We start from the raw sequence: 13,823 nt of genomic DNA, 5'->3' as shown, positions 1-13,823 counted from the left end.
AGAAAAAAAGATGAAAGAGACTGTAATACTAGACAAAGGAAAGACAGCCAACATGAATGGAAAGGCAGTACCAGGCCTCCTTGTTTCACCTAGTACAATTAGTATTTAATGCTAGTAATTCATACCTCGGTAAGACACAGTTGCCACTGACAATAATGTAGCTCCAATAACATGGGATAAAATTAACATGCGTGCATTTACGTACATGCACACATTACATAAACACTGCAAACTTCACCCTTTTTTCACCTCCCTTCACAGATAACTCCATACCGTCATCATTAGACTTATTTATATCCCTGGCTAGAGAAATGCAAAAACTCTTCTGCAATTTTCCTTTTCCTCTGAATGAGCTTTCAGTCATAATCTACATTTTTATTCGCATTACCATCCTTTGCTAAGCTTATAAGGATGTGTTTCAATAACTGAAATCAGTGTATTTGCTCTCAATTGCACTGTTCATTTCAGATTAGTTGTTTATTTAACTGAACAAGCATTCCACAGAAACTTGTGACAACCAAGATCATCATCTGACCCCCTGAGATTACCCACAGAAACGCACTCACTGAACTGTTCTGAAAGTTGAGTTTGGCAAATTAGAGAAAAATATTTGCATATTCAGTGACATAGGAGGCACCTTCTACTTGCGTGGGCATGCACAGTGCCTTTGTGTAGTAAAGTTAATATTTTCTGTATCTACTGACAAACTCACACATCCTAGTATCCCACCGACCTATTTAACAGTTATACTTTGATCACCTACCACATATCTAGATCATCATCCTTCTCCTGTCACGTCCTATAATAGATCTATAATTTGTGGCAGAATCGTTTGATATGAATCCCTAAATAACCTTGTATGACCTTGTACTTTGTACTACTAAATTTCATCCTAACTTCTAAAGTTTTCTAACTCTTTCTATGTTATATTCTGATTTTTCCCTGAGTAGAGAATGCTTTATAAGTTTGCCTCAGCAGATTTCATTAGTATACGTCTACTTTTTGCACCAAGGGTCACTAAAAATATGAAAATATGAAATATAACCAAGCTGAAAACTTGGACGAACTCCACTGGGAACCGTTATGAACAGCCTCTGTAGCATGATTATTCTCCTAACTATGCATAAAAAGACAGAAGGTTCTTATTTATCATTTCTACGTAGAAGGACAGAAAATAAAAGCATCACATAAAAAAACCAACCAGCAGAAAATAAAAAAAACCCATTTTGCATTATAGGCAGGTTTCCACAAGCTACTATTGAAGCAAGTACTTAGTAACAGCCATAACAACATTTAGATGATTAAGACTACAGTGCACAATTAGCTCCATTCAGGTACACGTTATACACGTATTGTTCCCGATTCCCTGACGCACACAGAGATCAATACCACAGTTTGAGACCAGGGCCAGCTTTTTTTTTTTTTCCCCCAGCGCAGTATTTTTAAACTAGATGCTCCTTACAGTAAAACAGATCTGCATCAATCCAGCTGAAACCAAGGGAGACACGTATGTTGCAAAGCAGTTAAAATTTATTTTAGAATCAAGTCCTACAATTCAACTTAAGCATTCAGATGAGAAAAGGCTACAGGCGAAGTCTCTGCAAACCTATTATAAGGGGGAGGAAAGGGAAAAAGTTATGACATGCGGGCACTTTCATTGCATTAGCTCTTAATGGTATGGCTCTTTATTGCCAACAGCTCCAAGTATTACAAAAAGCTCTTACTTTGCCATTATCTGCTTCATGGTGGTTTTAAGCTGGTTAGAAGCCAAGGTCCAGCAACCTTGCATCAGGTAAAAGCTTACAGGAGCGTCTAATGATGATCAAGATCTGTATTATACACCCTGAAGCTGAGAAAAAAAGAGTGACAAAGTAACTTTATTATCGTGCCCTTCTTATTCTGCCACTTCACCTAAGACAGGTTTCACAGTGGCATATATATACACACACACACACATAGTAGCACGTGAGATTTTTTGGCCCTGCATCAAGCAACATGCTTAGCTCTGGTGCTACTATTCCCTTTCCCTACTTCTCCTTTTCTCGGTCCTAGAAAGATCTGTATTCTGACTAATCAATAATTTAAAGCCCTCTGAAATGTTAAAAAATGCTCTATTTTTGTAACATTTATACTTAATTAAGCAACTAGGAGAGATTTGTTAGCAACGACAGAAGAGTGAGTTGTTCCAGGAGGTACAGCTAAAGCTGGAAGCATCACCTGGGTTTTGACCAATAGAAAACATGGCAGTGCCGCTCAGCAGACTGGAAGAGAGACGGTCACACCAATCCTCTATGTACAATTTTGGGGAGAATTTCTCCCTCACCCCCCACAAACATTGTTAGCTGGGTGTCAGACATAAGATGGAGTTCTTCAGACAGATTAATTGTAAAATATATGTAAGCAAGGCAAAGGAAGTTTGGATTCTCCTTTGTAAAGCTTTTCAGTTTTTAGTGAAAGGTGGTCATGAAGTTGAAAACAGTTTGGTTTTGTTTCCATCTGCAGGTATCATCAAAAGCAAAGAACAGGTAGTAGTGGAAGCCAGCTGACAGTCAAACACATGTCCTTCAAGAGGTAGAAGTGTCAAGGATTTTTCAGGGAACATGAAGAGAGAAAGCAAGAGAAAGGGACCTCACACCAACATTTGTACTAGCTGTCCTTGATGAGGCTCCAGGCAGCTCCATTTAGCCTTTGGCTGCTGCCTTGCCAAGCAGCGTTTCATGTTGCCCCAGGCAATTATCACCTAGCCTTTGGCTTCTGCTCGGTTGGACACCTTTTGTTGCCATTTCTGATTTGGGTGATCAGATCTTATCAATTTCAGATATATATGACTCTTTTTGTCCATCTGGACAATTATGTAAATCTTTGGCATAATCTTAGGCTTAGTCTTTTTATTTTTATTTAATTCCCTTCAATGGTTTTATTTTCTTTCCTCTCTGCAATAGACTCAGAAAATGCCATTCTTCCTGCCCGGTGGAATGCCTCATCCGCTTTGATTTTTCTATTCTTTTTTTGGGCGGGGAGGAGAAATACGCTTTCTTTGTATTTATCTCATTTTACACTCAAAATGTTGAGTGCATGTCTGCCAGAGCCAGATACTCCATGCCCTTCTGCTCAAGGCAATGTATCTTGGCCTTATCAAGCAAGGATATATGAGATTTAGAATAAGATGCCTGCTAAAGCTGTGAACTCCTGCCTATGACTCCTGCATTAATAGAAAGAGTAGTAAAAAGCTGCCATCAGAGTTCTTTGCTCGTGATACTTTAACTTATTCTTCCTTGGCTAGGAAAAAGCTGAATTTAGATTAGACTGTAGCAGTGAGGCGTCATCATTTCAACTAATTCAGGGATTGGGAAAGGAATGTTTGACTGAACGTTAATAAATTTTTTCCTCGTTTTTACTGTTCATTTTTGATCCACACTTTTCATGTACATTCCTTTCGATCATATCTTGAGACTTTTCAAAGTGTTAGGCCCACTTAAAGAACAATAATGTCTCAATATCAAAACCCCATAACTTTAAACTTAAACAAACTGTATTGCATACACAAATCTACCTTAAAATCTATTTAGCAGCTTGCCTAGTACCACACCACAAACCAGAAATCACTGTAACAAACATTAATTCTGCAAAGGTGCGAACTGCAGTCATTTGGAGCCACTCTAGCAGGAGGGTGCTCTTATCTAAATTGCCAACGAACTGCAGGGCCTCATCTAATGCCTGCAGGTTGCAGACCCCGACATGCACCACCACATTAAAGATACATCCCCTGTTCCAGAAAGTTTACACAAGGAAATTACAACATAGCTATACAAAGAAAGATTACCGTTAAATAAAAAAAAGCATGAAGTACTCTTGCTAGAAATAGCTTTTAAAGGGAAGGCTACATAGTGGAAAGAAAGCAGGAAACTCTTCCATTTTAACTTCCAGAAACTTCTCCTTGCTCAGTGCACTCCCAGTTCGCACGTCCATGCCCAGCAATGGCACCGTGCAGGCAGCAGAGCTGGGTGCTCCCATCAGCCCCACTCTACAGGTCAAGGCCACAATGTTTGGCCTGTATTTCACAAGAATGTCTAACCACTTTAAGCAAGCAGCTTTCCCTCGCTCATTAGTAAACATGCTAACGTGAAAGTCTGAATGTCACAGAGTTACAGAGTCAAGGAGTCCCTTTGGTTGGAAGGGACCTTTTGAGATCATCCAGTCCAACCCCCCTGGCTCAAGCAGGGTCAGCAAGAGCAGCCTGTCCAGGATTGCATCCAGTTGGGTTTTGAGTATCTCCACAGATGGAGACTCCACAACCCGTCTAAACAACCTGCTCCTGCATAGCGCTGGGCTGTGTTACATTGTCTGCACTCTCCCTTCTTCTCAGACCTGAGATCACACAATGTGACTAGAGGCTGGGGAGGGAATCACCTGGGCCACACAGCACTTGTTCCAGTCATCTTCCACAGCACAGCGTGAAAAACCTCAAAAAACCTCACCTTCCAGCATGATGAAGCAGGGCATATCTGCTTTACTAGCAACGCTCCACAAGTGCGGTGTTTGGTTTTTTTTTTCTTTCTGAATAATCTTATTCAGGGAAAAATGAAATAAACATCAATGCAAAACCAAAAAGCAAATGCAAACCCTAAAGTCTCAAGTTTAGTACCACTGACTTTTCAGAGCATAAAAATACTGCAAGATAGCACAGAACTCAAAGAAAGGTAACCTTCAGTAAGATGAAATTGTCTGGGGTGACCAATGTTTCAGCAAAAAGCCAGCCAAGTTCTGCAGTTAATATCTGAAGGAAAGATAAACATAAGAATAAATATACTGTGGAAAGAAAGGCACTGAAGCACCAGTGCACGTGCCCAAAAGCATTATAACAATATGCTGCAACTATTTCATAATACTGCAGCCCTGACATCTTACAGCGTTTGTGTTAATGCAAATCAACTTTTAACTTACTTTAAAATGACAGGAACATTAAGCAGTACAAATTTTCATGAGGCTAACACTCTCGTGAATGCACAAAAGCAATCACAGAAGTCCGTTTAGACGGTTTACACAATACCATATTGGCATTTAACTTTCAGATTTGGCTGCAAACACTTGCTCGGTATTGATGCTTGGGAACATAAGCCTAACAGCAGTTCTCAAAGAAACACCTACACACTAGAATATGCTTAGTGATTTTAAAATTAAAATTACTCTTTTCTAGACTCTGATAACAGAACATAGTGCCTCTTTTGCTGAAATATTTTCATGTATCACATTGTAATTAGAAATCAGTCTTCTGTCTTTAAAAAATTTACAAGCAAGTTTAAAAAAAAAAAAAAATCACAGCCATCTCATTTTGCCAAAAGTCTCTAGAAGCAGCAAGCTCACTTTGCCAAACCTCTCTTGGAACAGCACCCAGTCAGAAAAATATATCATCTGGGATGAGGCCACGTCTGGCCCGTCCCAAACAGCTGAGCAAATTCAAAACTTACATCACTGTCAAAATCCTTAAAAAAAACCCTAAAACAACAACAACAAAAAAATCCCCCAAACCCGCAACTCATAACAAACCCTGCTACAAATACTTGCTCAGGTCCCCACTGAGTCACCAGTTTCACATGGTGAAACACTAAATATCTACAGCGTACCAATATCTGACAGCCCTAGTTGAACCTGCTCTTGCCCTGTCAGAACTTGCTTGGTTCCAATCAGATCTTTACCATTACCCTGATAGTTTTGTAATTTGTCAGAGAACAGAAAGTAAGACCATATTTCTGTAGCTCTTTTCCTCTTAAATGAAATAAAGTTCGTAAAACTTGTGCTGTTAAAATGGCAGCCGTACAGGTCTTCCTCGTTTTCTCTCCTCCTGCTTGAAAATTGTTTATTTTCACCCGTACATTGATTCATAGCCCCAGTAGTTTGTACAAATTGCCTTTCCTCTAGAATGTTATTATAGTGTCCTACAATTACTACATCACCACTAACTATAGTTAACAACAGTACTGAGTTCGGTAAATCATTACGTACCCAGGCTTGGATGTCACAAACTTGCTGGGAAAGAAATGAATTATAGATCAATACTACTGGAACTGGAATGACCCATCCCACTTAATTAGAACTACCATATTACAGTACATTTCAGGCAACAGTTAAAAAGATTGCGTCAATTAGTTATGTGAAAAAGTCAAACCCTTAAATAAATCTTAATAAGGCCAGTCTCTAAACTACCACTCCACAGAGACGGTTTTTTTAATGCACAATCATAAAATAATTTAGTAGCAGCATCATTAGCAACAGCTGGATTTCAAAACAATAGCTCCTTATACAACCAGTATGAAACACTAAAGCTTCACAACCTTGCATGAACGGGCTGGGCTGACAAGCTGAGAAATTGTGGTTACGTTTCCAGAAGACGGTTTAGCTCAAATGCCTTCGCAACATAGTTCTGTGTTAAGTTTATCCTGCATTTTGGGAAAATTTTAGAAGACTGAACTAGTTAAAAGGCTTGACTGAAGCAGGTATGAACCTACTAGCATATCCACGTAGTATCGAACTAAATCTTACCATCAGAAGCTGTGACAGGTCAAGCATAGGACTGATGCTATAAAGTAAAATAAATTTGGGAAAGAATCCCAAACCACAGATACTTCTCTTTATTCGCCTGGGAGTTGTTAGTGGAAGAATGGATCTTTCCTTTAGTCCGGGACTCATCTACGTGACGTATCTATTGTCCTCTTACCCTTGCAATTAACCCAAACAAGTTTGGGGTGAGACTATCATCCCAAATTACGTGGTTACTACAGAGAACTGGAGCTTTGCCCAGAGGAAGAACTTCAATGTTAGAGCGCTGGGCTGGCATTCCAAGAGTCCAAGACGCACCTTCTGTTTCACAGCGCCGCACCCTGACCAGCAGCCTGTCCGTAGGCCAAGGCTGCAGCTCTGCGGAGGCAGCCAACACCTTCCCTGCTGCAAAGGGAGGAAAGACTACTACCGCATTCTGCCGCCTTGTCTCTGAAAAGTGCTGCCCTTCCTCCGCGTGAATGGCCTGCGTCTGCCAAGATTCTTTTTATGGACTGAACCACCACCTCCAGAATGGCCCTTGGGAGTGGATTTAGCTTTAATTTGCCTGCAGGATGTCATTTGCTGCTTATTGCATGGGGGAAGGAGCTGACAGCAGCGTTGCTTTGTTTCAGAATATTTTTCAGTGCAGTCAGAAGGGTGAAATCACACATATTATCTAATTAAAGAAACCAAACACACAAATTAATCGCTACTTCTGTCTTGCATGCTGCTGGCCTATCACCTTAGAAAACATACTTCTAAAAACAAACAAAAATATTATTTCCCTTTGAGAAGCTCCACAGAGTAATACCATCAACCATTTTACGACTAACCTGGCAGGTCAAGCCACATCTATTGCTGTCTATCAGACCAGATGTAGAGTATTCTTAACAGAAAAAATATTTAAATCTACTGAAATATTTTCTTTATTATTAATTTAGTATTTTTAAATACTTTGATTTGCCTATGTCCACGAAGGGACAAGCAGTGTGTATGGTCAGAAAAAAAATAAAAATCATAGAAACAGAGCTTTTTACTTAACTTTTTGCTACTCAAAAATACAGGAGTTTTGGAAAATAATCCACTCTATCTTCAGGAAATCAGCTTTGTACATTATTCATAAGTAATCAAAAATTCAAATATACGCAAAGAGTACTGAAATTTCTTCCCTTAATGGAAAAATATTTGAAGTATGTGGGAGGGGAAAGGCCACTAACTGTGCGGATCTAAAGGTGCGACAGCACGCGGCTTCCCGTACCGTTCACTGCTGAATGAAGCTGAGCTGAGCGAAGATTAAAAATTGGACTCGAGTGTTTGCACCTCAGCCCGTGTTTATGATTGAAAATGGAAGAAATGTATTTTTGGCAATAATTACAGCTGCTGCGTTCTTCACCCTCCTTGTCACTGATGAGAAGAGTGAGTTTCTGGGGAACTATCTGACTTGCCCAGCAGTCTGAGCTCTACACCGAACAGGCTGATGAGCAATGGAAAGCACTGAAGCTGTGGCAGCTGGAGGCTGCCTGCAGAAATACAGCTATGAACATAACAAGTGTATTATAAAACGTGCCTTGCGTTTTTTAAAGTTGATGTAAAAAACCTATCACTCACAAATTTTCTGTGACAAGCTGAAATAAATTACTTTTTTCCCCACTTTGCAATTAATCAGCAGGATTACGAAAAGCCACAAAATTAAAATAGATAAGAAAAAAGAAACAAGGAAACAAAACCAAGGAAAAATCATACACTGCACAAGGAACAGGAGAAATAATAAAGGGCGCGTGTTATCCCAGACATGGCAGTTTTCTCTCAAGTCACGTTTCTGAATAGTGTTTACACACCTCCCAACCACACTGTAAGAGCAGCAAGGGAAGAGATCGTTAACCTCTCCAAGGTGTTCTGGGATCACGTTGCTCCATCTAAATGAATCCCTGTCTGTCCCTGCAGAAAAGGCACACGACCACTCAGGTGTCCCCACAGTGCTTTGAAACATTCGAAAGTTTAATGACTTAAATTGCTCCCGAGTATCACCTGAGGTATTCTAGGATGGGACTTTATACACCTACTACCGTCCTTTCAAAATATTAAACAGAAATACCTTATCAAAATAAACAATTACAGCAAAAGAGAGAAAAAGTATGTTTTTAATAGTGCTTAACTTTGTTGCATGAACTAACACCAAGAAGAGGAAAATCACCAGCCAAAGCACTGTGTGTGAACAGACGTCCTCGGAGGCCCAACCCGGCACTGGCTCTGGTGTCAACGTCACTAATGAGATGGCTACAAACCTCGCCGGACAGACCCGGCAGGGGCCACGCGCAGACGGGACCAGTTCCATTGCCCCAACACTCTAATAGGACTGGGGGGAAAATGGGGATTTGGAGCCAGGAGGTCCTAGAGGGAGCATGAGACGAAGCTCGGACCTGGGACATTTTCAGACAGTTGCTTCTTCAAAGAAAGTAACTGTCGTGTAATCCCATGCAGAATTTGTTTCCTGGTAACGCCTAACACTCAGCAGAGTTTTCGTTGTTGACATTGTAGGCAGTTGCTGAAAGCATCCCTCATCCTCGAGGCTACAGCAGGTGAGGGGGGGCAGCTTCTGGAGGGAAAAAGGGTAGTACTTTGAGATTAGAAAAAAGCTTGGAAGAAGAAACGTTAAGATCAGAGCGAGGAACTATGACGAATTTTCACAGTTCCTGCGACAGACGCCACTAACTACCTCGGCCCGGGAGAGGCTGCGTGGGTCCCTGCCAGCCCCACCGCGCCAGCGCCGCACGGGCCTTATTACTCATCACGCCCTGCGACGCCCATGGCGACACCTACCCGCCGCATTCCCCCTTCCACAAACTCCACCAGACCCAGCCTGACGTTATCCCCGCCATCCCACCGTGCCTCCCTCGACCGAGGCGTCCCCGACCGCTGCCCCCGAGCCCCCTCGCCGTCTGCACCCGGCTCCTCCGGCGAGCACAGCGCTTAATTAAGGCGGCTCCCCACTGGCAGCCCCGCGGCCCAAGGGCCGCTCCAGCTGGGGAGCGCCTCTGCCCCGCCGGCCCCCGCGCTCAGACCCGGGACCGGCAACGGCCACCCCGCTGCCGCCGCGCCCCGGGGAACCTCGGGCATGAGCGACGCCACACCCCGCGCCGTGACGTGTGACGCCGCCAGCGCGCGACAGCGTGCCGGCATGACGCCGCCAGCGCGCGTGCGCATTCTCCCACCGCCGGGAAGGTCGCAGCGGTGACCGGCCCAGCCGCCGCCGCCGCTGCCGCCGCCATGTTGTCCGTGGCCGCCCGCTCCGGGCCCTTCGCGCCCTACCTGTCGGCCGCGGCGCACGCCGTGCCCGGCCCGCTGAAGCCGCTGGCGCCGGCGGTGGCGCGTCGGGCCGAGAAGGTGCCGCTGGACCTGAAGCGGCCTCTGCTCTGCCGGGAGTCGATGAGCGGCCGGTCGGCCCGGGGGGGCCTCGTCGCCGGCGCCAGCCTCAACGGTGCGGGCCGGGGGTACGGGGCAGCCGCTTGGGGCGGGGACGGGCGGCGGCTGCGGCCCCTCGGCTCAGCGGGCGGGAGCCGGGCCCAGGGGCCGCTCGCCACCCCGGGCGGGCCTGGGGCGTCGGACGCAGGCGCTGGGGGCAGCGCAGGGCCGCGGGGGCGAGCCGAGAGTGCCGCTGCCTCTCTCATCGCCCCTGGCGGGGAGCGGGGAACGCGCCGGGCGGCTGGCGAGGTGTCCTCAGCGCCGGAGGTCCGGCCCGGCAGCTCGGGGGGAGCGGAGTCCTGAGTTAGAAAGGGTCTGGGGTGGCTGCTGCTTCTTTTTTTAAAAATATTTGATTAAAAGATGTCATTATTACGGTAAGATACACTTAGGACTAGAGTTAAGAGCACTTAAAAGCCTGCTTGCTTTTGATGGCTTGGGTGGATTATTATTTTGCAGTTGGCAAGATTCAGGAAAACTCTGTGTAGTTCAAGGAGGTGTTTCCCTGAGGGGCATGAAAGCAGAGACGTGCAGGGAAAACACACGGTGTGCTTTGCTGTTGAAAAAACCCCAGCTTTAACAGTGAACTCTCCATGTCAGAACCCTGGCTGTTTCCTCTCTTGAAATTCCTGTATTTCCCCCAGTTCATGCAGTGTTCGGAAAAGCATAAGCCAGGTAAAGTTGGCCCCAAGGTTGTCCTTGCAGAACCTGACATCCAGCCAAAGGGCGGCAGTTCCCCTGAAACAGACGATTTGCGTTTCATGGAGAACCACTGCCCTTATCTGCTGATGCTGGGCACGGAGTAAGTTTGCTTCACACTGCTACATCGAATATTCATGTCAGTCTTGGAGATGGCAGTGCCTTGTGGAAGATGCTCTGTAGTGATTAGAAGTATGTATTTCACCTGACCCTCAATTGTAAAGGATATGTTCTGGTGAAAATTCCACAAGTCTCCAACTAATGTAGCTGACGTTTAGTCTTATTCTTAGTTTTAATTAACATCAACCACACTTTTCACCAAATAAAGGGTATTTTTAGAAGTTAATCGTATTGCTCTTTACGGTTTAAGTCTTGATTCTGAAATATGTTAATAAGGTCTACTCTCCTAGAATTTTGAATTTCAGTTGAAATTCTCTGCAATTAAAATCCCACAGCAAATACCTTCTCTGTGATGAGTTATTGTAAAATAAATGTAAATATTTTCCCCACTATGTTGCATATAAATCCCTGAAAGTTATTTCAAGTACTTTGACAGAATGGTTTTTATTAACCTCTGTTAACTTTGTACCAACTGTTGGGGGGGTGGGGGGGAAGACTAAATAGTTCTCTTCAAATAACTTTGGCACTTACTTATAGAGGTTGCACTTTGGCAAGCACTATGTGCAGTCTTTGCCGTATTCTTTTACTTGGCCTATAGATTTTCATTGAGGGAAGCAGCTTTCTTTTACTGGAGAAAGTAATGGAAGGCCTCCTAGTTGGATGTCACATCCTGTTAGCTTAGCACGCAGGTTGGACATGGGAATCCCCCTTGAAAAGCTTGGGAACTGGATCGTTTTTAGCTTTATCCCTAAATCCATCTATGAAGTGAACCTGGCAAACAGGGGACTGCAGGTTTAAAAATTATTTACTGGGGCAGTTAGCTTTGACAACAATTTAATATAAAAGGGGGTGCCTGATACTGCATTTTTAATCTTTAAAATTATTAGCCACACACTTATGACTAAAAGACATAGAAGGTACTTAAATCAAAGGGAAGCACAAAATTGTTAAAACTACAGACGTGCCAACTTTACTAAATCAAATTTTTTCGTAGCAATTTTTTTCAGGGAAACATCTGAATGGAAAACAGGTCTGCCTTTTATTAACTAGTTATGGTATCCTGCAGGAGTTTTTCCTTGAAATCTTCTGAAAAAACATTTCACTCTAAACCCAGAACTCACCACAGATTTTTCTGCACCCTTATCAGGCTTCGTGTAATTTTCAAATAATAGGTGAAACGCTTTTACAAATCACCTTTTTATCTACCGAAAATACCTTCTGGAAACCATTTTCCTACAACTTCAAATTGAAATGTATAATTAGCAGAATTCCTACCCAGACTTGGGAATTATTCTTGCCCATTATTCCAATAATGCAATTAAATAAGTATACCTTAAAATATGCCATATTATTTTTTACCTGAAAGTGTTGTCATTGCATATTCTTTTTCTTGCAGCACCTGCCAGCGTTCGTTGCGTCCATAATGATGTCGTGGTACCTGACTTCTCTGCCTATCGTCGTCAAGATGTGCTAGATGCCACCACATCTTCCCAAAGCAGCAGTGACGCCAGAAAAGGGTTTTCCTACCTGGTGACTGCAACGACATGTGTAGCAGCCGCATATACTGCTAAGAATGTTGTCACCCAGTTTATTTCCAGCCTGAGTGCCTCTGCTGATGTGCTAGCCTTGTCAAAGATTGAGATCAAGTTATCTGACATTCCAGAAGGCAAGAACATGGCTTTCAAGTGGAGAGGGAAGCCCCTTTTTGTGCGTCACAGAACCCAGGCAGAGATTACTCAGGAAGCTGAAGTTGATTTATCTAAACTGAGGGATCCACAGCATGACTTAGACAGAGTAAAGAAACCAGAATGGGTCATATTAGTAGGTGTCTGCACTCACCTTGGTTGTGTACCCATTGCCAACTCGGGAGATTTCGGTGGTTATTACTGCCCGTGCCATGGGTCCCATTACGACGCCTCTGGCAGAATCAGGAAAGGTCCTGCTCCCTATAATCTTGAGGTTCCGACTTACCAGTTTCTTGGTGATGATGTAGTGGTTGTTGGCTGAATACCGAGGTGCTTGCTCATTTTCATGTTCCTGTGAATGTACATTCAAAAGAGTTAACAGATTCTGGAATACTGTAAAACCATATGATCCTAAAAACATTAGCTGTCTAGATTCTCAGCCAGAAGTATGTTCGAGTACTTCCCTGTGTTCAATTTTAATAAAAATTTGGAGTGAGCACTCGTGCCTGACTTAAAATAACGTGTCTTTATTTGTGTACTGACTGGTAGTGCATCTAGTCAAAGAGATACTCCAGCAGACCCAGGATGTGTTGATGGAGCCCTCGTGAAGGGCTGCTGATTCAAGATAAGACACTGAACTACAAAGCCATTGTTTACCTAATACCACATGTTTTTTAATTATTTTTTTTACTGTATTATGGGAAGAAGAAAAGACCTAAAAAGGATCTTGCTATAACTTCTAATAGTATTTGGACTAAGTTTCAATATAGAATCCTATAAGATGTAATCCTTTTCCTTCCAGTATGTTTTTTGTTTATTTTCAAAGGAAGTGAAGGAAAAAAGTAAATAAAAACCTACCTAGAAAGAAAACTTTGCATTGTTCAGAGATAGCTTATACTTATTTACCTAGAATGGTAGCAATGTAATTTTAAGATGATGTGGACAAAAATAAGCGTGTCACATTAGAATTACGAAATGATATTTTTACTTGCAGATAAGGCTTGATCTCATGCGTATCTAAACATCAGATGAGGCGCTTAGGACATTGGAAGATTTCTGACACTTTTGGAAAAAAAACGTTGAGAAGGAAGTAAAAAGGGAAACGGAAGTTCTACAGAGGGAGAAAAATAAATCCTGAGAACCACTCAGTCTGGGCTAACCCCTAATGTCAGACATAGCAAAAGGTTGTGTTGCCATCAAAGATACTTTAAGACTCAGCAATGTGTCTGAAAATTATCATTTCATATTGCCCATAGGCTAAGCCCAATAAGGGCCAAAACTCTGAAACCTCTCTTGCCTTGATGCTGACTCTGAGGGCAAGGA

General features: G+C 43.0%; 1 protein-coding gene and 1 long non-coding RNA gene across 2 annotated transcripts; one reads left to right on the top strand and one right to left on the bottom strand.

Moving 5' to 3' along the window:
- Positions 1-8,660: 8,660 nt before the first annotated feature.
- LOC134515461 (uncharacterized) lies at positions 8,661-9,403 on the bottom strand. Its single transcript, XR_010071017.1, has 2 exons — positions 9,254-9,403; positions 8,661-9,133 (listed from the first exon to the last, which is right to left on the bottom strand). It is a non-coding gene; the product is annotated as an uncharacterized LOC134515461 (long non-coding RNA).
- A 322-nt stretch (positions 9,404-9,725) lies between these two features.
- LOC134515459 (cytochrome b-c1 complex subunit Rieske, mitochondrial) lies at positions 9,726-13,020 on the top strand. Its single transcript, XM_063334459.1, has 2 exons — positions 9,726-10,015; positions 12,212-13,020. Exons 1-2 carry the CDS (start codon positions 9,805-9,807, stop codon positions 12,820-12,822), a joined length of 822 nt encoding a protein of 273 aa, XP_063190529.1. The 5' UTR covers positions 9,726-9,804; the 3' UTR covers positions 12,823-13,020.
- Positions 13,021-13,823: the final 803 nt, after the last annotated feature.

This window comes from Chroicocephalus ridibundus, chromosome 4, assembly GCF_963924245.1.
Source record: "Chroicocephalus ridibundus chromosome 4, bChrRid1.1, whole genome shotgun sequence".
NCBI lineage: Eukaryota > Metazoa > Chordata > Aves > Charadriiformes > Laridae > Chroicocephalus > Chroicocephalus ridibundus.
This window is presented reverse-complemented; position numbering and strand designations above follow the sequence as displayed.

What these genes read in the sequence shown, in the direction of transcription:
- LOC134515459 (XM_063334459.1), top strand. Translation starts at nt 9,805, where the DNA reads ATGTTGTCCGTGGCCGCCCGCTCCGGGCCCTTCGCGCCCTACCTGTCG. An exon ending in CGCCGGCGCCAGCCTCAACG is followed by an intron (nt 10,016 to 12,211) that starts GTGCGGGCCGGG and finishes TTTTTCTTGCAG; the next exon opens with CACCTGCCAGCGTTCGTTGC.